A 22,328-nucleotide genomic window follows, 5' to 3' on the forward strand; every position below is an offset into this window, starting at 1 on the left:
TAATAAAATAAATATTCGCATAGTAGGTATATGTAATAAATGATAATAATAAGTTAAAGTTTCCTACAGTGAATAAGTAGGTACCTTTACTTCAATTGAAAAGCGCCTTAATGTGACTAAAATATAACCTAATTTTTATTTAAGCTTTTAGAAAACGTGATTATAACAGTTTAATATTTTAACTGTCATCGTTTGGTAAAACATTATTAATATTTTAAAAAGAAGTATTGATTATAAAGTAATTATCATTATGTCAGTACAGGATGAACAAGGTCAATTCAGTGATGCTGACGAAAATGATATACTGTATGTATAATATTTATTTATATTCTGTCTAACAATACAGATTTTAATTACTTTTAACGCTTTATTATAGGCCAGAAAAATGTAAAGGGCAACCGCTATTTTATGGTGAACTTTCTAAAAATATAGATGAGCTACATATATCAAAGAATGAAGCAGAAGAAATAGAAGATGACAATGACATTGATTTGGATGATGATGACTTTCTTTGGGATGTAGATGATAATAGAACCAGATCAAAAGATATTGTAAAAAATATTCAAACTCAAAATGCTAATGCGCAAAATGTTTCTAATAAGATTACAAATTATCAACCATCAGATAAATTATTCCGTCGCTATGCAAACAAAATTAGTATTGAAAAATATGAAGGACCATCTTTACCAGGGCATGCTGCAAATCTCCTAATTGAAAATGATAAGCGTGCAGAAAAGGATAGACTTAGAACTAAAGACAAGCATGATCGTGCAACTGTTGAACAAGTTTTAGATCCTCGTACAAGAATGATATTATTTAAGCTTTTAAACCAGGGTATAATTGCAGAAATTAATGGATGTATCTCAACAGGGAAGGAAGCTAATGTTTATCATGCAACTTCAAAAACAGGAATAGAATTTGCAATAAAAATATATAAAACATCAATTTTACAATTCAAAGATCGAGACAAATATGTGACTGGTGAATTCCGTTTTCGTCATGGATATTGTCGGCATAATCCACGTAAAATGGTACGAACGTGGGCTGAAAAAGAATTCCGAAATTTGATACGTCTTCAACAAGGAAGAGTAAATGCTCCAAAACCACTTTTACTGCGTAGTCATGTACTGTTAATGGATTTCATAGGTACCAATGGTTGGCCATCACCGAAATTGAAAGATGTTGTCCTTAGTTCCTCAAAACCAAGAAAATTATACAGGGAATGTATTGAGACAATGTGGAAAATGTATAATAAATGCAAACTTGTTCATGCTGACTTAAGTGAATACAATATGTTGTATCATGATGGGTCTATTATAATAATAGATGTATCTCAAGCAGTTGAACATGATCATCCTATGGCATTAGAATTTCTTAGGAAGGACTGTACAAATATAACTGGTATATAAACATAGAGATCTTGTAGTTATAGACTGATATTATGTTAATTTTATATAATTAAATTATGACAATTATACTTTCAGAATTTTTTAAAAAGAATGAAGTAGGTGTAATGACTGTTAAGGCATTATTTGATTTCATAACAGACCCAACTGTAACTGAGGAAAATATGGATAATTATTTAGATAAAATATCAGAGCAAATGACCCAAAAAAATGAGCAACAGATTGATCCCATGGAACAAATTGAAGAACAAGTATTTAAAGAAGCTTATATTCCTCAAAATTTAACTCAGGTAATGTTGAGGAACAGTAGATGCACATGTCCACAATGAGTTGTATATGTGAACTTGTATGGGCGTATTAATTTTCACAGGTATATAATTTTAATATAAGCGTGTTTAGGTCATTGATATTGAACGCGACATAAAGCTTGCTAAATCTGGAAAGGAAGATTTAATATATAAAACCCTTGTTGGTTTAAAAGCAGACTTATCTAAGCCCCTTAGCACTCCTGAAATTCTCGCTAAAGGAAACAACGAAATTGATGATACAGACGAAAAATCTGATTTGTCTGAGGATATTGATAATTCCGAAGAAGACGAAAGTAGCGAAGAAGAAAACGAATCGAAATTCGTGAATTCGGCTCGGCCTCGACACGAGAGTCCAGAAAGTAAAAAAGTAATAACTTTTTACACTTTTTGTACAGTGTTTAAAATGTATAGCATACAGCTAAAAAGGTTTTATTTCAGGCACGAAAAAAAGCAGTGAAAGAACAGCAAGCAGAAAAAAGAAAAAGTAAAATAAAAAAACATGTAAAAAAACGAAAAGAGAAGGTTCTGAAGAAAAAGTAATAGTGTACATTATTAGGAGAAACATCTTCTAAAACATTATATAATACAAAAGAGTTGTATAAAAGTAATATTTAATTTGTTTGACTTTTGAATATTGGGAAGAAAAAGTAATAAAGTTACATTTTTTCCATATTTAATAAAATGACAGTCAAAATCTATTCCTCGTGTATCCTCGAAAGCATTATCCAAAATTATATTCTCTTTATGCGTAATTTTTGTACATTTACGTTTTTACATGTGTATTTATGATTCAAATTTTAAGGAACTGCCATCTATTAAACCGCCAATGAAGTGTGACTTATGTTACATGTATATGTCTACTTTGAACACACTAATCGTTTGTATTTATTTACATCTACTATGATCAATTTTCAAAGTGTTATTAATTGATTAAAAACTTTGAAAATTACACCTTCAAGAATGGAATTAGAGGAAAATTATTTTGGTAGTATTATATTAAACTTTTGCAAATATGTTTTATGAGACCAATATTTTTGGTTTAGCTGCCTTTATTATTTATTTTTAACGAATTTATGCATTGTTATTACATTTATATCGTTTTATAATATCAGAAAATGCGAAAACAATAAAGGACTGCGAAAAATTCCTTACGACTGGCTGTTCGAAATTTGATGCGATGCTTCAAGGTGGTATTGCTGCACGCGGGATTACACAAATTTATGGAGCAGCTAATACAGGAAAAACTCAATTAGCTTTGCAACTATGTCTTACAGTGCAACTGCCTATAACAGAGGGTGGTTTGGCTGCTGGTATTCTTTGATTTTCACATTTTAAATGTTAATTAATTTTAAATGTACACAACTTTTAATTTAATGGTTAACACAGGTGCTATATACATTTGTACTGAATCAATTTTTCCATCAAGGAGGTTGCAACAATTAATCCAAAAATTAGAAATTGCTAAGAAATATAGACTGAATGGTGACCCAATATTTGTGGAACATGTATCAACAACTGTAATTATTATACGACTTATAAAATGACTATAGCAGCTCCTATAGAATATTTCATTTTTTATGTTTATAGGAGGAACTGGAAGTATGTTTGCTGCATAGAATACCTTTATTAATGTCAACACAAAAAATTGGATTAATAGTTGTAGATTCAATTGCTGCACCATTTAGAGTAGAAGATTGGAAAGATGAATCTAATAACAGAGCAAAACGTTTAAGAACAATTGGTCAACAATTACATAAGTTATGTAAAAATGATATTTGTATAGTTTGTATTAATCAGGTAAAATAATACAAATATCTAAAATTACTTATTATGTATTAGTAAAATCTTTAAATATTATATAAAACATTGATAGGTAACAACAGCTGTCCATAACAATGGATTGAATGATAACTTAAGTGAACAACCAGCTTTAGGGGTAACATGGCTAAGCATGATAACTAGTTCTATATGTTTCTATAGAATAAATTCTCTTAGATATGCTTGTGTCAAATTGTCATCAAATTTGCCAGAAATAACTATCCAATTCGAAGTACAAGGATCTGGAATAACAGCGGTGGAGTGAGTAATACAAATTGAACTATAAAAAAGGTTGCAATTTTATTGCATAAGATTATAAATTTCAAAAAATATATTTTCATCTAAAACTCGAGCAATATTTGTTGGTGACCACTGATTTCTTGGGTCAGAGGCTTGGAATGGATCTATACTCTTTATATCTAAGTTTTCAACATCATTATTTAGTATCAACCTTAAAAAAGAAACTGATGTCAATACATTATGGGAAACAACTGTATGAAACATATACCTGAAGGAATGTAGAAATGTTCTGTAAGGTTCAACATCTTTTCTTTCACTATATGTGTAATCTCCTATTACTGTGTGACCAATGTAAGAACAATGTACTCTTAATTGATGGCGTCTACCAGTTTCTGGACATAATAGTACTTTAGTAGCTGGTTTTCCATTTCTGAAGCCATGTTCTAATACAACAAGTATTGTATAAGACTTTCGGGGTTTTTCACAAAAATCATTATCATTAATACACATTTTATGATTTCCCATTTTTTCTCTAACATCGATTCCTAATGAAGAAATGTGATTTTTTATGAATTATGATGTTTGTAAACCATTTTTATAGAATTACTAACCAATCGGTTTATCTATAACAAGATAAGGTTCATTAACATGACCATGAAGTAATGCTAAATAAAACTTTTTTACTCTTCTTGTTTCAAATGCATTTGAAGCAGCTCGTGCTGCTTTTTTATTTAATGCAATACATATAATACCACTGGTTGCATAATCCAATCTGTGTACAAAATGAAATTCATGGAATAAACTTGGATTAGCCAGATTAGGTAAAATTTTTTTCAATTCAGATTGAAGTGTATTCTAAAATTTTAAATACATATCAATGAAACACGTTCCCTTTCGTGTGTGCAAATATTGACTGTCATACCTTTTTCTTAGGATTATTGCTATTGATATACATATCATATGGTTTAGATACTACCAAGAAATTCTCACTGCGATGCAGTATATTTACATTATTTCTATGCCTAAATTTCATGAATTCTTTTAGATGCAACTTCAACAACCTTAGAATTATTTGCGTCAATTTGACGATCAGCATAGACCAATTATATAATATTTCATTTATATTCATTCTGTACAATATTGTTTTACTATTTATGAATTAATACATTACACATTTTATGTGTATTTTGTAATTAAAACAAGACGTGTCGATACACAGCGAATGCATGTATGCAATTAAATGTTAATTAAACATTTTTCGTATTTTGTTGAAATTGCAATAAAATGAAGTACTGTGCGACAAAATAAATAAGCTATTTTCAACGATATTCTTCGAGAAATTTATTAAGTACAATAAAACAATAAACACCGGTTACCATCTCTAAAATACTTTACTGTTATATTTCAATGTTGTCTGTCTGTTTGATATGTTTATCATATTTTAAATTGCGTATGCAACTTCACATCGGTTGCACTGAATGATGTAACATTGATTTTCGATATGTGATGATTATAACCAAATATTGTCCACTTCGGTATAATGTGTCTAAAAAAATAGAAAAACATTCATTGCACAATGATTAATATTTATTTAAAACTGTATTGCATTTGCATTATTTTAAAACAATTTGTGTAATGTAGATAGTATGTAAGTTGGCACGCTTGATTTCGATGAGACCGTTTGAAAGAGAGATTGCTGTGCGGGGGAAGTCTTATCGTTCAGCTTACACCACATAACGGTGTTTCTTATTTCATTTTAAAGAGATACTGAGCGTTAATTTGACACGTGAGAGTTAAAAGAGGCTTCACATTCTTCTCCAAAAATGTTTCGTTCGAAAAAGGACGTTGACCGGCACGTGAAAGACATTCTTATCAAGCTCAAAAATTCAGAGGAGGTAAGGTTATTTTTTTCAACGAAAAAGTCGTTACTGCCAAACACTGCCAGATACTACATACTATGAACTATGTTCCATTTGATTGTTCACTGTTACTTTGGATATAAATTTCATTGTTTTTCTGAGTGAAACACACAGAAATATTAAGACACGATGCTTTTCATTTAAACATCAAGTCTAGTGGATAGTATTGGAGACCTTGACTCGTTTCTGAAGACAATACGTACACGTATATCTATTAACATCTATATAACGATTTAGCGTGTTTTAAAGAAATATATTAATGTTTCTTTACTTTTTCACTGTTTACCATTCTTTTTTTGCTATTTGATGTCCGTTCGATTTTTAGTACTCCGCGGAATATTTCTGTCCGTGTAGCCGGTCAGCCAAGAGTCACAAGGCGCGTAAATTAAGTGATTCACGAATGATAACAGAAATTTCTATAGTTTCTACTTTTTCATTTGTTAATATCTGAAAAATAATTATTTTCGTCTGAAAAATTGTTACAAATTTCATTAATAAATCTATTAGTGATTTATTTAGTTTGCATAATAATTTTATAGTATGAAGGATGGTAGCGTAGCAGTGTATAGTAAAATATTTCTGCCTTACATTTACAGAAACATCTACGATGTTATAATATAGCAAAGCTATATTATCAAGTTGGGGATTATGAATCTGCAAAGAAATATGTTTCTAATTATTTGGAAATACGAGACAAATGTGCTGGAGCTTATAAATTATTAGGTCAGTCTTTGGAAGCTTTAGGACAGAAGGAAGCAGCTTTTATGCAATATAGAACATCCCTTGAATTGGAACCAAAGCAAGATGATCTTGTTTTGAAGGGTACGACCTTCTGTTTTTGAATTTATAATTTGTATATGTGAAAATTGCATATGTATTTCTTAATTTATTGTATCTATTAGTTTGTGAACTTCTAACTGATGTGGATGTCAACATCGATATGAATAGAATTAAATATTGGGTAGAAAGAGCTGACAAAAAGTTTCCACATCATCCAATAGTTTTTCAATTAAAGGAGAAAATGTTAACATTAGAAAAACCAAGTGGTAACAATGACGATTTAGAGAAGCTTATTACTTGTACGTAATATAATTTAATTTCATATTATTGTGAATTATATATAGTGAAGTACATTTAACATTTAAAAATGATAACGATACCATTATTTTAGCGGAATTGTCAGTACGACAAACAGATGTGCATCTACAAGTTAAATTGTTGAAACATTATATAGGAAATCATAGACTGGAAGATGCATACAATCATGCTTCTAGAATTGAATCAACGCACAGTCATAGAAACAGTGTTGTTTGGTATCAGGCATTATGTGAGTTGCTTATAAAATGTAAAGAGAGTAAACAGTCAGATTGGACATTTTGGATATTCTACATTTCTGTACTAGAAAGATACGCAGCTCTTTGTTTAAAAGAACAGGGTAATATTACAAAAAAAAGTATATCAGATGCTACACAAGCAGTATTTAAGTAAGTACTCTATATAAACGAATGCACGCGTATAAGCGGCATTACTGAATTAATGTATTTTTATTTCAGCTTCGATCAATGTTTAACTGAATTTAAGTCAGCAAACTTTTCCAATCATCCAGTTTTTATTGAAAATATGTTATTACATATGTGGGGTCAATTACATTTCCATTTGGCATGTTTATTTTTACGGAAGACTAAAGGAGGAGAGGACAGTTGGTCTGAAGCGGGACGTTTATCTGCACCTCTTTTATTAACTGCATTACACGTAACACCTATAGATCCTACAGCTGTGTGGACTATGCATTTGAAGGATCGTCTAAAAAGTCAAGTGCACGTTTGGTATAGAGAAGGATCTTACAGGTGCAGTCAAGCGGGGCATATTTTACAGGATTACGCGCGAGACAATACCAAAAAGCTACTGGACAAAATTGATAGGTTTTGTACAAGTTTGTGGCGCGAACGGGTTTATCAGAGAATCTTTATCGGTCGATTATATCACGATGGTAAATTGACATCATATTTTGCAAAGAGTTCGCATTCAAGTCCACCGTTACGCTTGTGCTCGTACAACGAACTGAAACGATTCGATGAAATCTCGGAAGAAGTGTGGCCGGATTCGTTACATCATCAGATTTGGCTTGGTTTGAGATCTCGACCTCACGGTTCACAGAGTAAAGACAGTGGGCCCTTACCGAATCAGACGTCGCGGGTGTTCTGTGAATTACAATTTTCTGTCTTTAACTTGAATCAGGCATCCCCTGACAGTCTGAGTCGCCTCGACATCGACGCATTTCTAAATGCAGCAATCTTCTGCGCTTCTGCGATGATGGAAGAACAGCAACTGAGCGGTTTCTTGAATCCTGATAAATTACCCACATTACCAGCGGATCTCACCAATACCCTATGCACTTGTGCTCAAGAGAAATGGTGGTCCGCTGCCTACAAAGTCTATTCAATGGACAAACAAAAACCATTGGATGATGATCTTGGGAACACGAGATTAGAATTGCAACAGGGTTTAGAAGTCGTTCGTTGCATTGGAAACCATGGATTGCATCCCGCTCTGTTAGTTCATTTGGCGAGGATATTCCTTTACAGAGCCGAAGTGTTGAAAGAAGTCGATCAAGAAAACGGTGAGATACCGAGTTTAGAGGCACGTTCCGAGATGTATTGGTCCACCGCGATTCCACTTTTAGAAAGACTGCAGAATAATCAAATTCTTCGTGTAACGAATTCCAAGTTCTTCAGCTATCAGGGCAAGGAATTGAGTAACCCGGAGTTGGTGAAAGCTCTAGAAGAGGGTAAATTGATTTTGGCGCAACGTTTCGTGCGTGACAAACAATACGAAAAAGCGATCGACGCATTGCAGACATTAAAATGCCCGGAAGCTTCGTTCCAACAGGGTCAAATGTACGGGATGCTCGCGGACGAAATCCTTAATTCCACGCCGAAAGAGAGTTTAACGTCGGAAATGAGATCGCAGCATATCGTGATGCTCTCGAAAGCAAGAGAATGCTTTTATTTAACATTAGATCGATTGCGCAGTCCAGGAGCGAATCCAAAACATCCCTTGAATTCGGAACTTTACACGCGCATCGCCGGTATAGAGAATAAATTGAAACGAATCGATCCGGACCTGTCGCGAGGCGATCTAAGTAGAAACGAATGCGACGGAATGTCGGACGACAGTTACTCCTCAGCACACAGTGGCGTAGAGACGCAACCCGTGAACCCGGCGTTACCAACGTTCACGGGGTTGAGTGCTTCCGTCAACATGGTCAACACACCGCACAAGAATTCGCATCGTACTCCTAAGCAGTCCAGCACTCCCTACAGGCCGCAACATCAAGACTTGCTAGATTTATCACGAAACCGTTCGGAAGCACGCCCGAGCCCCGAACGTCTCGATGCTCAGATACGGGCGATCAACCAAATGATCCATGCCAAGGAGAATATGATACAGTCCATCACAGAACAGAACAAGAATATACTGGAGCTGAATAAAATTGTAATGGAGAAGCTCGAAGAGCTCACGAAAGAAGTGACGGAGTTGCGGAAGGACATCCAACGGCAACGTACGCAGCCGGTAAACGTAAACCCGAATCTGGAAGAAGATCTATGCATGCTCAGCGAGGAGGACTTCAACGAGTTAAATTACAACGCGAACCCGTCAGGTCCCGCGTCCTCGATATCAGGAAACATGTTCCAGACGTCGCACAGAAATTCGTACTCTCAATTGGTGTATCCTTCGGCTACAGCTTTCCAAGGCTATTTCCCAGGAGGCATGTCGTTCAGCGATCCGAACGCGGCTTCTTTCTGTACGAACATTTACCCGATGCCGGTCCTGTACCCGAACACCAGGTCAAAAATGCCGGAGAACATACTTCAGCAGGGCTTGTTCCCGCAGAGATTGCCTACTCAGATGCCGGATCTGATGCCACCAGCGAATCAGTCGATGCAGATTTCGCTTCAGAAGGTTGAGACATCTAAACCCGAGACAACGATAAAGGACGCGCCCGTGAACAAAGTCCCACCGGTTAACGTTGTCATCACCACATCCGACACTTTGCCGACTACAGTGCCAGTTGTTCAGCCAACGCTTAGCGTAACAATTCCTCCGCATTTCAGACAGGGAAGCGCGTCCACGATGGTCACCACGGAACAGTCAGCTCCTCATTGTTATCAAATATCCATGCCTTCTCAGGCAACTGTGTTAACCACCGTCAATTTGCCACCTTTGTCGACCACTTTGACCACCACTCCGGCTAACATTACTATGCCAGAAGCACCAAAGACTGAGAACGCTAACATTTGCTCGACCGGCTCTCCGATCATACCGGAACACGAACATGAACAGGAACGCGAACGCGAGCATGAACACGAGCACGATCCCATACCGGATTTCGTCCCCGTGATACCACTACCCGCAGAGGTCAAAGTCACCACCGGAGAAGAGGGTCAGGAGGTCTTGTTTTGCGCCAGAGCGAAACTTTTCCGTTTCGTGGACACCGAGTGGAAGGAGCGTGGCATTGGTAACGTGAAACTCCTTAAGAACAGCGAAGGAAAGATTCGTTTGCTTATGCGCAGGGAACAAGTTCTGAAAGTGTGCGCGAATCATTACCTGTCACCCGACATGGAGCTAACTGCCAAAGCGAACAACGAGAAGACTTGGTTCTGGGTCGCGCACGACTTTGCGGACGGCGAGTTGAAGGTTGAGAAGTTCTGCATCAGGTTTAAAACGGTGGAGGAAGGTCTGTCCTTCAAGGAACACTTTGAGAGAGCGAAGACGAGTCTGTCGTTCAAGGAGCACTTTGAGAGAACGAAGCCGAGTCTGTTCCAGACCACCGAAAAGTCTGCTGAGAGCAAAGTATCTACCAAAGCGAATACCATAACGAATAATATTGAGAAAAAGGAGACGACACCCGTGGAGCTGAAAGGTGCCGCGCAAATCAATCAAAATCAACCTCAGGTTGCAGTTTCAGATGCGTCGGATAAATCAAAAGCCAGTACAACGGTTCTCGGTGGTTTCTCATTCACGACGACGCCAATCATTCAGAAAGTACCTACCACTGAGCCTGTAAAAGCTCCCAGCAAACCGGAAGTCAGTCCATTCGCAGGGTTCACTTTCACTAAAACAGGAGTAACCGCTGACGTCGCGACACCTAAGAGCGTAGCGATGTCCGCGGTAACGCAAGCGTCTACGTTTTCGTTTGCAAAAACTGCGACACCTCCCAAGGCAGAGACCACGACAGCGCCAACATCTACAACTGCGGAAACTGCTCCAACCGGCTCGTCCCAACCTAGTACTCTTAGAAGACCTCACGCGCCTTCTCCAAGCATGACTAAACTGGTGGGCGTTCAGAGTATGGACTCGAAGCACGATCAGGAAGAAGTCATATTCGAAGCTAAAGTAACTCTGCAGTATTACAATAACGACAGCAAGCAGTGGAACCATAGAGGTACCGGGCAAATGAAGACTTTATGGAACCCGAAGACTGGCAAAATTCGATTACTGATGACCGAAGAGAATACCACGAAGGTTTGCTACAATTACAGCGTGCTCGCGAAAATGCTGTTCATGTGGAAAGGCGGCAGCAGCACTGTCGTTAATTGGACCATTCACTATGGACCGGACAAGAAGCCGGGTTCGTTCGCGGTGACGTTCAAGACAGCCGCGCAAGCCTCTCAGTTCCATAACATGATCACTAGTAATCAGCAAAAGATGGTGAAGGACAGCGTCTCCGCTGAAAACATGAAGAAGCAAGAGACCACTCAGAACGCGCAGACGACCAAAAGCCAGGTGCCCCTGTCCGAGTTGTTCAAGGCACCGACAGGTTCGTGGGCATGCCAGGACTGTTACACGAGAAACGGCGCGTTCAACTCTGTCTGCGTAGCGTGTAAAGCACATCGTCCTGCGACTAATAATCAAAACATTCCAACGACGACCACCACGAGTCAGGTACCATTGTCAGAGCTGTTCAAGCCGCCCTCGGGTTCGTGGGAATGCAAGGATTGTTACACGAGAAACGATGCGTCCAACGCCGAGTGTATAGCGTGCAAAGCGCCCAGTCCACACGCAACTAAGGTGCAAGAGATCCCGGTAACGGCCAGCGCGAATGAAGCGTCGCTCCCGGGAACGTTGAAGCCGCCGGTTACCTCGTGGAAATGCAAAAATTGTGATATCGCTAACTCGGTTGGGAACAATTACTGCGTCGCCTGCGACACGCCAAAGGATCCGTCGATCCCGCCGAAGCCAAAGACAGACGGTTTTCTAATAAGCACCTCCACCACTGGTGTCACACCCACGTTCACGTTCGGCATTCCACAGGACACCTCGAAGAAGGACACGAGTGGCTTCATGTTCCGATTACCCACGTCCAACGACGCGTCCGCCGATACCAAGACCTCGTCATCGGCAGCCGCAGAGTCGGACGCGAAGATTGAAACCCCAGGCACGAAGTTCGTGTTCGGAATGCAACAGACGTCCAACACGTTGTCGAGCAAAGACTCTCCGTTCACTTTCGGCTCGCCAGGCAAGCTGTTCGACTTCAACTTCGTAGCGAAGTCTCCGTCCAAAGCTACCGCGGATGGCGAGAACAGCGAGGAGGAGGTGGTCGAGAGCGACGACATTCATTTCTCGCCGGTGGTTCCTCTGCCGGACAAGATCGAGGTGAAGACTGGCGAGGAGGACGAGGAGGTTCTCTACTGTCACAGGGCGAAGTTGTTCAGATACGACAAAACGGTGAACGAATGGAAGGAGCGCGGCTTGGGAGACATCAAGCTGCTGCGACACAAAGAGACGGGCAAGCTGAGATTGATCATGAGGAGGGAGCAGATCTTCAAGCTTTGCCTGAACCATTTCGTCCTGCCGAATCTGGAGATGAAGCCGAAAGACGAGAAGACCTGGATATGGACCGCCGCCGATTACAGCGAAGGCGAGATCGAGCATACGCTGTTCGCGTGTCGCTTCAAGAACTCCGACATCGCGAAGCATTTCAAAGACACCATTGAGGATGCGAAGTCGGGGAAGGATGTTAAAGCTATCGAGGTCAAACCTGATGCAAGTTCGGATCCTAAGACGTCCGGCCAAGAGATAGAGGTTGTGTACGAGATGAAGGTGACGCCCGAGGAAAGGGAAGCCGCGCTGAAGTTACAGCTCCCAGAAAACTTCTACGCGTACAAGCGTAACCCGGACTGTCCTGGTTGCAGAGGCTGCAAAGAACCGCCAGTACCTTTGTTTGAAAGCAGTACTGTCAGTAAAGAATCGTCGAAAACAGCTGAGAAACCTGCGACCACTGTGCCTGCGACGACCGTTACGACTAGCATGCCAAATACAGATTCTCCTGTTTTCAAGATGTTCGGTAGCAGCAACACCAGTGCAGCGAACGATAAGAAGACCACGAAGTCAGGCTTCTCGTTCGTGATGTCGCAGGCTCAACTCAGCGAGACGCAGAAATCTGAGAGCGACGAGCAGGGTATCCTTGGAACTGAGAACTTGAACATCTGCAGTCCAGCCAGCTCTCAGTCTCAAGCAACGACCGACTCTGTGTCTTCGTTCCCCTCGTTTGGCACGCCTAAATCAGACAGTCTCTTCGGCATCAGTACAGGGAAGAACATGTTCGGCGGTTCAACGAAGAAGGATTTCCCTGGACTCATTAAGCCTAGTTCCTTTAGCGTTAGCAACTCTGCGAATCCAGTATTCGGCGCGAGTGCTCCGATATTCGGACAGGCCGCGGCGAAGATTGGCTCGGAAATGACTACCAGCAGTTCATCTCCGTTCAGCACGAGCACGACAACTACAAGTGTATTCGGAGCGTCCGCTAAGCCCACTAATGCAGTATTCGGTAGCACGTCTACGCCGTTTTCATTCTCGTTTGGAACGGCCAGCAACGAACCATCTTTTGGAATCGCGAATTCCGCGACGACGAACATCTTTGACACAAAACTGACGACGTCCGAGAATGAGCCTGCGAAAGATTGCGGTATTAGTTTCCTCTCCGCGGAGGTATCCTTCTCCGACCTAGCGGAGAAAGCTCCCCAACAAGCATTTAAAAAAGGTACGTTGATCAATATAAATGCGACGATGACAATGATGTTGATATTAACGTTGTTTTGCGTATACTCACTTTGTAGATCCTAACTTCTCTTTTGCTGGTGCCGGGTCAACCGTGTTTGGTTCTAAATCTCCACATAAATCTACGAAGGGAACAGCGAAAGAGAAGAAAGGTGAAAACGAGGAAGAAGAGGGCGATGAGAATGAGAATGACCAAGAACACGACCCTCATTTTGAACCTATTGTGCCATTACCCGATGTTATCGAGGTGCGCACTGGAGAGGAAGATGAAGAGAAAGGTACAGTATCATTTAATGAGGATTAAATGATCGGAAGAAGAATCATTGTTTATTGTCGGTGTTTATATTTGTATTACAGTGTTCTGCGAAAGAGCGAAATTGTATAGATATGACAATGCAACACGGGAATGGAAAGAAAGGGGCGTTGGCGAGATGAAAATCTTACATCATGCAGAACGCGGAACCTACAGATTATTGTTGCGTAGAGAGCAAGTTCATAAAGTTGTATGCAATCTGCTGCTTACGCCGGATATACATTTCACCAAACTCGCTACGTCGGATCGCGCATGGGTATGGGCGGGCATGAATTACGCAGAGGAGCAGTCATGCGCAGAACAGTTAGCAGTTAAATTTAAAAATTCGGATCTGGCTGCAAAGTTTAAGGACACAGTCGACAAAATTCAACAAACGCTAACCGAAATCCGTAAGGAATAAGATGCAAACTTGTTGCCTATAAAGCTTTCCTCAATTCATGGTTATTGCTTTTGGCTGCATGACACAACCACCGCTATGTTACGTATTATCGAATGGATATTTTTTTTTCAATCGTTGAACAATGATAATTATAACTATATTTTTACATATAGAACGTACTATTGTTTAAGAGTATTTCTAATGCGTGATCGGAGTGTACTGAAACGTGGTCATAAGAGATATTTTGTTATTTTTTTAAAAAATACCGTGTTTTTTGTTAAGGAAAAAAGAGTAGTTCTCGATCGATGTATTAGACTTTTCAGATTGATTGTGATATGTGATCGTGATATTCATTCGTAATATGAAAATGTACAAAATTGTTTTACCGAATCTTTGTTAATTTAGTATAATTCTTATCTTTCGAACAAAAGGAAGCATAGATATGTAAAGGTACACCTGTCTTAAATAATATTATAAATAAAATTTTATTACCGAATCAATATTATTGTATTAACAATCCGGTTATAGGAAAAAAAAAGTTGTATAATTACGTATTTTAATTACGGAACGTCCGAATAAAATGTAATTTTGCAAAATACAATTTACACAGTTTTTTTTCATACGAGTAAATATCTGAAAGTGCCGTAACACTAATCAGGATTATATTAAGATACATGTACATATATATTTCATGAGACATAAGAATAACACAGATAACAAGTAAGCTTACGTCAGTTCTTGCTTGATTCCTGCATCTTTATTTCATTCACTTTGAATCTGTTATATTTTACATGCGAGTTTAATCAATTTCCTACAAATTTAGGTGAAAAAGCTACAGAAGACGGCCCCATGGTCGAAGAATCAGATGACGAGGAGAATGAAGAATTGGATGAAATAGAAGAGGAGGAAGAGGAAGAAGACGACGAGGATGAGGAAGAGGATGACGATGATCAGGACTCTATCGTTTTTGAAAGGAGAGCTACTTTATTTGCGAAAACAAATAAAGATGATACATGGGTGCCTGTGGCTTTAGGAAATTTATTTATTTATTTTGACTCTGATGCTGTTGGCGGAAGGATAGTATTAAGAGTAGGCGAAGCAGGTCATATTGTAAGCAATACCATCATTCGTGTAAACACGCAGATGCAGGTACAAATATGTTACATTCGAATTCAATTTTTTCATATTGTTACTTCAATTATACAAAAGATATCTGTCGTTTATTTAAGGTGGACGGCAAAGAATGCATTTGGACAGCAGTCGATTATGCTTTAGAACCAGAGGCAAAGCGCACTTTGAAAGCAGTCTTTTCATCAGTTCAAGCTTCACAGGAAATGTATAAATGTTTTCAACAGGGTGTGGAATATGCAACAGTCAGCAACATCGAATCATTCTACGAAGAGTAAAGTTTCCCTGTAAGATTTCTTGTAATAAAGTATATTGTATCTCTTGTATACACAAAACATTTGATTTTAGTCTAAATTCGATTTATAAATATTAGATCTTTTTCAATTTCATTCGTGTTTACGACGGGTGGACTTAAATAATTAATGATTGTACAAACTATTTAAGAACATGCGAATGGAAAGCAAATGAATTTTTTTATTGACTTAGATGCGTTTTATTCGTAAGATTCATTGCGTGATAATAGATCAAAACGTTTCATTAATAAATTAACTTGTGCCAAACTTATCGGTTCTTTTCTTATCAGTCTAAGAAATACAGTTTCATTTAGAAGTGCTATGCCTTTTCTGATTTTTCGTTTACACATGAATATCTGATTTAGGCTTTAAATAATTAAATAAATTTTATTATATTGTTGAGCGATCTTTAATAATCGTAAATGAACAGTAAATCCACGAATAAAGGGAACTCGAAGTAAAGATACTGGATGCTCAAACAGCTCAACAATACTGAACAATCAACCTGTGATACAAACCTAGTAATTCCAAGGGAACGTGGAAAATATTTAAACGTGCAATTGTATAGTACGTTTATATATAATATCGTGAACCTACAATTACATAGATAATAAGTAATCTTTATATTATAACTTTATGTTTTTTGTATTGTTTAATTTCTCAGATTTCCAGAATAGAAGTATTATATGTGTTATATGAAATACTCTACAATGTTGCAACAAAAAGAGAAAGAAATAAAACATTTTATTCAAAAGTAACGTTGAATTTTTTTACATTTATTTGTTGTAATCTATGAGTTACGAGCAACTTTTATGATAAATGTGAAACTCATGCTCCTATATTGGGGTAAACAGAACGTCACCAGAATTACTCCCCTTCCTTTCTACCAGATAACTACATGCCATTTAGCACGGTGCTATATAAAATGCACTCGGCGAGCATAAAAGCTTAGTATTACAGCGTGCTGCGTTTTGGAACCTTTTTAATTGTTTGAGTTCCGTTATTGTAATATAAATTTCGCTATCACAATGTCTATTACAACGAAAGGTATGTATTCCTCTGTGATTCTTCTCGAAAACTTTCAATTTCGCCGATTTTACTTAACATATTGTATGTATATCGAATAAATATTTCTTCTACGGTTCAGATTTAAATAAATTAAACTATTTCGAAAGTTAAGAATGTATTATTTAATTTTTAAAAATTGACAAGTATTTAACAGAACTATGAAATATTTTAAGTGCAAATCTAACTTCGAAAGTGTCTTAAAATATTTCAGAATGCAAATATGATTAGGTGCGATTTTAAATTGCAAATGTTCATTGCATTGGTATTTATAGCAGTGTTAAGTTTACAGCATATTTATTGTAACCTAGAAATTTAATTGTTTCGAACTTCGAAGTTATATTTTTTTTCTTCGTCTAATATATTTATCGTCTTATGTTTACAGAGGCATTGAAAGTGTTGTTTTTGATCTTTGTACCTACTGAGAATTTAAGTGATCATGCCAGTGATTCTCATTCAATAAATATGATATAAAAGAATTGGATGACATATAAATGAAATTAATCTTTTTTTATAAAACACTAGAAAACAATTATTTTCACAATATTAAAAATAATGTATGCATACATTTTTTTACAGGTATTTTCATTGTTGGTGCAAAACGCACTCCATTTGGCACAATGGGTGGTGTATTTACCAATAAAAGTGCAACTGAGTTATCAGTGGTTGCTGCAACTTCTGCTTTACAATCTGCAGGATTGAAACCAGAAAAAGTTGATAGTGTTGTATTTGGCCATGTATTATCTGTACGTAAATAATTTTTATAAGTAAAAGGTTTACCATTTTTTTATGAATAATCAAGTATTTCTTTATTCCATTATCCGTGTAATCATTCATTTAAAGATGTCATCCAGTGATGGAGGTTTTCTGGCAAGGCATACAGCATTGAAGTCTGGAGTTCCTATAGAGAAACCAGCCTTTGCAGTCAACAGATTATGTGGTTCTGGATTTCAGTCAATAGTATCTGGGGCACAGGTATAAAATCTATTTTACATAGGACTGTTAAGAAAACAGTGAACTGGTAAATTTTTACACAAAAAATGTCTATAAATTACTTTCAGAGTATTCTAACAGGAGAGTCTAAAGTGGTTTTAACAGGAGGTGCAGATAATATGAGCCAATCTCCTTTTATAGTAAGGAATGTTCGTTTTGGTACTGTTTTGGGGCAAAAATATGAGTTTGAAGATTCTCTGTGGCTTGGATTATTAGATACTTATTGTAATTTACCCATGGGCATGACTGCAGAAAAGCTTGGAGCACAATTTGGTTTGAAAAGAGAAGAAGTAGATGCATTTGCTTTAAGAAGTCAACAACTGTGGAAAGCTGGTTAATACATATCACTTTTTAGATCTAGATTTATTACACTATCTGGGTACCAAGTAAAGGAGTTCAGAAAAATATTTTTAACGTTTCAGCTAACGACGCCGGTCGTTTCAAAGAAGAAATTGCACCTGTAACAGTAAAGACAAAGAAACAGGAAGTTCTTGTTGATACAGATGAGCATCCACGTCCTAAAACGACTGTTGAAAGTCTAGCTAAGTTGTCGCCTGTTTTCAAGAAAGATGGTCTGGTTACAGCAGGTTCGGCATCTGTATGTAGTATTATATTTAAATGAGTTACAAACTTATAATTATATTTTTTACTATTTAAATACGTAAATATATTTTACAGGGTATTTGCGATGGCGCAGGAGCTGTCATTTTAGCTAGCGAAGAAGCCGTTAAAACAGAAGGACTTAAACCACTCGCGCGTTTAATAGGTTACTCAATTGTTGGCGTAGATCCGAGCATTATGGGATTTGGCCCTTCTCCAGCTATTAGACAACTTCTTAAAATCACGAACAAAACGCTTGATGACGTGGAACTTGTTGAAGTAACATTTTTAACATGTGTTTTACATATTTATTTATCGATATAAATGTTAAGGCTTTAATTAATTAAATTCATTGTGTTGCTAGATTAACGAAGCGTTTGGAGCTCAAGTATTATCTTGCGCTAAAGATCTAAACTTGGACATTAATAAATTAAATGTGGATGGTGGTGCTATTGCTCTTGGACATCCATTAGGTGCATCTGGTAGTAGAATTACTGCACATTTGGTACACGAGCTCAGGTACACTTATATTTATATATAATATATTTTACAATGTTTCATAGCAATTACGACTTTCATTATAAAAATTTGTAGAAGACGAAAAGGCGGAAAATTAGGAATTGGCTCTGCTTGCATTGGCGGTGGTCAAGGAATAGCCTTAATGGTGGAAGCTCTTTAATCATGATAAATAGGGCTAAAAAATATGAATTGTGCAATTAAATTCATTTACTCCGACGCAGACATATAGTATGAAAACTGTGTTATTGTTTATATTTTTGATACGCATTACACGATAAGAAGTACGTTAAAAAATATATTTCTATCTTTTATATACAATGTTAAAAAAATGTAATGTTGTTATTCTATTTCACAAAAATATATTGTTTTTATGAACTTTCTACAGGGAAGTTTTTTAAGCATATAACAACTCAAGAGTTCGTCGAAGTTTGTAAAACAGTAAAAATTGAATATGACATGCGTAGAATCTGCAAAATAATGTGAACGAGTTTAAAAATGTTTGAAACACTACGGATACGATACTTACGCGAACAAAATTTTGCAACGAGATATCCATAATATTTCCAGCGGATAAGATCAGAGGCCGTTGTGCCCTTGTCATTATAATTTGTATGGCTCGTTTAAAATTCTCCGTTTTTTGCCACCATTCGTTCGAGTACGCGGCAAGAATCATGTCTAAGCTCTGCAGAAGCAATATTTGAATAGAAATTGCTTTCTTTTTAAATAGAAAACCAATTTTCAGTAATTACCTACATGAAGATACAACTCATTACCGTGCCAACAATATATAAAAATTTGATACGTCATACAGCACATATACATTAGCATACCAAAAAGAATATGTGGAATATAAACTTTCATCTGTGGATACAATAAATGCAGAATACACTTGAGCTCGTTCGAAAATTCTAAAAATAAGTACTTTACAGTATATACCTGAGCCATATTGAACGCTATTAAGCAGATAATAATACAATTCACTAAAAACTGGAAGAATATTGCGGTACCAAAAATATTTTGTATTTCTCTTGAGAAACTAAAAATATTAGATGTAATTGTACTATAGATTCCATAAAACAGCGTTCGCAGAATCGTATTTTTCTATTTCAGAACTCACTCGAATATCATATTACTATGTTTGATACAGATTTTCAAATTTTTATACGATTCGTTGTCAAGTTGCGTAGCAAATTTCCCAGGATTAGCGTCACCTTTCAAAGTAATCAATTGTTGATCTGTTTCGATATTTAGAGATGAAATGTTACGATTTAAAATCGTCAATTGGCAACAGGCGATCGTGATAAGGCCCGTTATCAGCGTGTCTATCGCGACATTGTTCAGACAACATAAAATAATTGCTACTGCTTGATACGAACAAGTAATCTCGAAGGCTGGCGTTGCCGTTACGTTATAAGGGTACAATCCTTCTACGGGGTAATGCTTCGATCCTCCGGTAAGGTAATCGAGGACCGGTGTGATCCCCCATACAGTTACAGCTAGCGCACCGAACGTTTGATACGCGATGTGATGAAATATTCCTTGCCAGGTGTAATGCGTTACGATTTGTTCATACTTTACATTGTCCCGATTAAACATCTCGCTCCTCGTCACGTTCACCAGATCTCGTATGCGACTATGCCGATAGACAAGAATAATTACCTAAATGAAATCATGAGATTATTAGTATTTAACCCTTTCACTCGCCACTTGATTTATCCCAACGAAATGATAAAATTTAAAATTCAGTATTAAATTTTCTATGATCTATCAACACACGGAACATTGAAATAAAATAATTGTGAAAATTACCATTGATATTTCATCAGAAAATAAGGAATATTCGTTGCGAAAAATATTCTCGAGTGCAAAGGGTTAATATTATAAGATACTTTGAAGTATCATTAAAAACTAGACAAAAAATAATCATGTGCGATGGCCGGGAATCGAACCCGGATCAACTGCTTGGAAGGCAACTATGCTAACCATTACACCACCATCGCACGGTGTTCTAGTGTCTCCCTGTCCATGTGGAGTAGTTTCAAAATACAAATATTTACCGATCTTCTATACTCAAAAATTCAAAATAGAACAGATAAACAAAAGCTTCCCGTTCCGCGTTCAATCTTGAATCAATCAGAACCAATTCTCTAAATCATAATCATTTCATATTACCGTCTAGTACAGACCTTAGAAGCGTGAGTAGCATTAGTCATAAGAACCGTAGAAATCGCAGCTACCTTCGCCATGTCATTCCAGTTCGCGATGAAATACGCGATTTCAGTCGTGAGGAAAATACCTAACAGAAAAACGCCGCTAAAAATAGTGTACACGGAGTACAGGTAGCGGTATCTGCTCTGCTCGGGCCACATGCCCATGTAATAAAGCACCGACAAGCTATTGTTCAAGTGCTTGTTGGGTGCTATGTGCCTCCGCTTCGATTCATCCATTTCGAACTCGTCCATCCCTTCGGGGATGTTATTCCTACCCTAATACAGTTCGACACTGATATCTCGTGACAGCGAACCAGAATTCAATGTTAAGTACCAGTTAGACCTTCGATAGTCTCAGTTTCCCCTGGAATTACGGGACCCCGGTTTAGGGGTCTCAAGATTACAGAACGACTTCCTTGTATTCTGTAATTACGCCGGCTGTCCCCTTGCAACCGCGTTTAATCAAACGTTGCTTCACAGATACTGCTCCGGCAGCGTGCGTTTATCTTCGATTACAGGAAATGCATTGATATGAAAGTTTAACGTCGAATCGATGCGCGATAAGCTGTCGCAGATGAATTTTGCAGTGTCAAGCATATCGTCAGACGTTCCGGTTGAAGGTCGTCGAGTTTAATTCATATTTTCAAGCGTGGCGCGTGTGCGTTAATTCAATTCTAAGTACGACGCGCGGAACGCAATTTATTTAAATCATCGGCAACGAGACCGATACGCGCTGTTCTCGTTACGTTTATCGGAAACGTACCATCTAACAGTATCACAGATCCGTATCGGCGATAAGTTCTATCAGGGATGAACGATATTGACTTGGTTTCTTCGAATGTAGTTCGTGCCTGATAAATTTCTTTCTTTCGTTTCACACGGACCGTTTACAAGATCATTACAGAGCGATTACGATGGAAAAATTAATAGAAACTTGGCGTGCGCGCGTGACAGATGGAGGGGATGCTAGTCGTCGCTTATCCGCCCCCTCTCCGCGAGCCGCGTGACCCACACCACGCAAAAATGACGCGCTTATCGCGACGCTCGATGTAAAAGTTCGTTCGTGTTAATTACTC

The 22,328-nt window shown here is 37.6% G+C and overlaps 6 protein-coding genes and 1 non-coding gene across 23 annotated transcripts; 4 read left to right on the forward strand and 3 right to left on the reverse strand.

The window, feature by feature from the left end:
- Positions 1-38: 38 nt before the first annotated feature.
- On the forward strand, positions 39-2,396 carry RIOK1 (RIO kinase 1). Of its 2 annotated transcripts, XM_031992048.2 has the most exons (5): positions 39-306; positions 377-1,401; positions 1,485-1,696; positions 1,806-2,081; positions 2,153-2,396. In XM_031992048.2, the coding sequence occupies exons 1-5, from the start codon at positions 251-253 to the stop codon at positions 2,252-2,254; spliced, it is 1,671 nt and encodes a 556-aa protein (XP_031847908.1). In that variant the 5' UTR covers positions 39-250; the 3' UTR covers positions 2,255-2,396. The 2 variants fall into 2 exon arrangements, with proteins under 2 accessions (XP_031847908.1, XP_031847910.1); XM_031992050.2 differs by lacking the exon at positions 2,153-2,396 and having other exon boundaries at positions 1,777-1,989.
- A 116-nt stretch (positions 2,397-2,512) lies between these two features.
- LOC116433696 (DNA repair protein XRCC3) lies at positions 2,513-3,797 on the forward strand. Of its 2 annotated transcripts, none has more exons than XM_031992064.2 (5): positions 2,513-2,699; positions 2,827-3,024; positions 3,101-3,219; positions 3,302-3,511; positions 3,588-3,797. In XM_031992064.2, the coding sequence occupies exons 1-5, from the start codon at positions 2,675-2,677 to the stop codon at positions 3,795-3,797; spliced, it is 762 nt and encodes a 253-aa protein (XP_031847924.1). In that variant the 5' UTR covers positions 2,513-2,674. The 2 variants fall into 2 exon arrangements, with proteins under 2 accessions (XP_031847924.1, XP_031847923.1); XM_031992063.2 differs by having other exon boundaries at positions 2,524-2,699; positions 3,101-3,231.
- Positions 3,621-4,901, reverse strand: LOC116433694 (RNA pseudouridylate synthase domain-containing protein 1). 4 transcript variants are annotated; one of them, XM_076372821.1, is made up of 4 exons: positions 4,695-4,901; positions 4,384-4,627; positions 4,041-4,317; positions 3,621-3,774 (listed from the first exon to the last, which is right to left on the reverse strand). In XM_076372821.1, the coding sequence occupies exons 1-4, from the start codon at positions 4,899-4,901 to the stop codon at positions 3,732-3,734; spliced, it is 771 nt and encodes a 256-aa protein (XP_076228936.1). In that variant the 3' UTR covers positions 3,621-3,731. The 4 variants fall into 4 exon arrangements, with proteins under 4 accessions (XP_076228936.1, XP_031847920.1, XP_031847921.1 ...); XM_031992060.2 differs by lacking the exon at positions 3,621-3,774 and adding an exon at positions 3,814-3,983; XM_031992061.2 differs by lacking the exon at positions 3,621-3,774 and having other exon boundaries at positions 3,814-4,215.
- A 377-nt stretch (positions 4,902-5,278) lies between these two features.
- On the forward strand, positions 5,279-16,623 carry LOC116433685 (E3 SUMO-protein ligase RanBP2). The gene is made up of 9 exons (XM_031992045.2): positions 5,279-5,667; positions 6,288-6,513; positions 6,594-6,770; positions 6,863-7,175; positions 7,245-13,735; positions 13,812-14,030; positions 14,110-14,454; positions 15,268-15,593; positions 15,674-16,623. The coding sequence occupies exons 1-9, from the start codon at positions 5,596-5,598 to the stop codon at positions 15,848-15,850; spliced, it is 8,346 nt and encodes a 2,781-aa protein (XP_031847905.1). The 5' UTR covers positions 5,279-5,595; the 3' UTR covers positions 15,851-16,623.
- Positions 16,624-16,745: 122 nt separating this feature from the next.
- Positions 16,746-19,422, forward strand: yip2 (yippee interacting protein 2). The gene is made up of 8 exons (XM_031992109.2): positions 16,746-16,912; positions 17,510-17,676; positions 17,774-17,905; positions 17,992-18,256; positions 18,346-18,521; positions 18,602-18,802; positions 18,888-19,042; positions 19,118-19,422. The coding sequence occupies exons 1-8, from the start codon at positions 16,894-16,896 to the stop codon at positions 19,200-19,202; spliced, it is 1,200 nt and encodes a 399-aa protein (XP_031847969.1). The 5' UTR covers positions 16,746-16,893; the 3' UTR covers positions 19,203-19,422.
- LOC116433704 (odorant receptor Or1) lies at positions 19,381-22,145 on the reverse strand. 12 transcript variants are annotated; one of them, XM_031992101.2, is made up of 6 exons: positions 21,229-21,884; positions 20,160-20,701; positions 19,979-20,078; positions 19,796-19,903; positions 19,569-19,724; positions 19,381-19,509 (listed from the first exon to the last, which is right to left on the reverse strand). In XM_031992101.2, the coding sequence occupies exons 1-6, from the start codon at positions 21,502-21,504 to the stop codon at positions 19,453-19,455; spliced, it is 1,239 nt and encodes a 412-aa protein (XP_031847961.2). In that variant the 5' UTR covers positions 21,505-21,884; the 3' UTR covers positions 19,381-19,452. The 12 variants fall into 12 exon arrangements, 11 of the variants coding, with proteins under 11 accessions (XP_031847961.2, XP_031847959.2, XP_031847968.2 ...); XR_004236339.2 differs by having other exon boundaries at positions 19,792-20,078; XM_031992099.2 differs by having other exon boundaries at positions 19,796-20,078.
- On the reverse strand, positions 20,971-21,042 carry TRNAG-UCC (transfer RNA glycine (anticodon UCC)). Its single transcript has one exon. It is a non-coding gene; the product is annotated as a tRNA-Gly (tRNA).
- Positions 22,146-22,328: the final 183 nt, after the last annotated feature.

Source organism: Nomia melanderi, chromosome 12 (genome assembly GCF_051020985.1).
Source record: "Nomia melanderi isolate GNS246 chromosome 12, iyNomMela1, whole genome shotgun sequence".
Taxonomy (NCBI): domain Eukaryota; kingdom Metazoa; phylum Arthropoda; class Insecta; order Hymenoptera; family Halictidae; genus Nomia; species Nomia melanderi.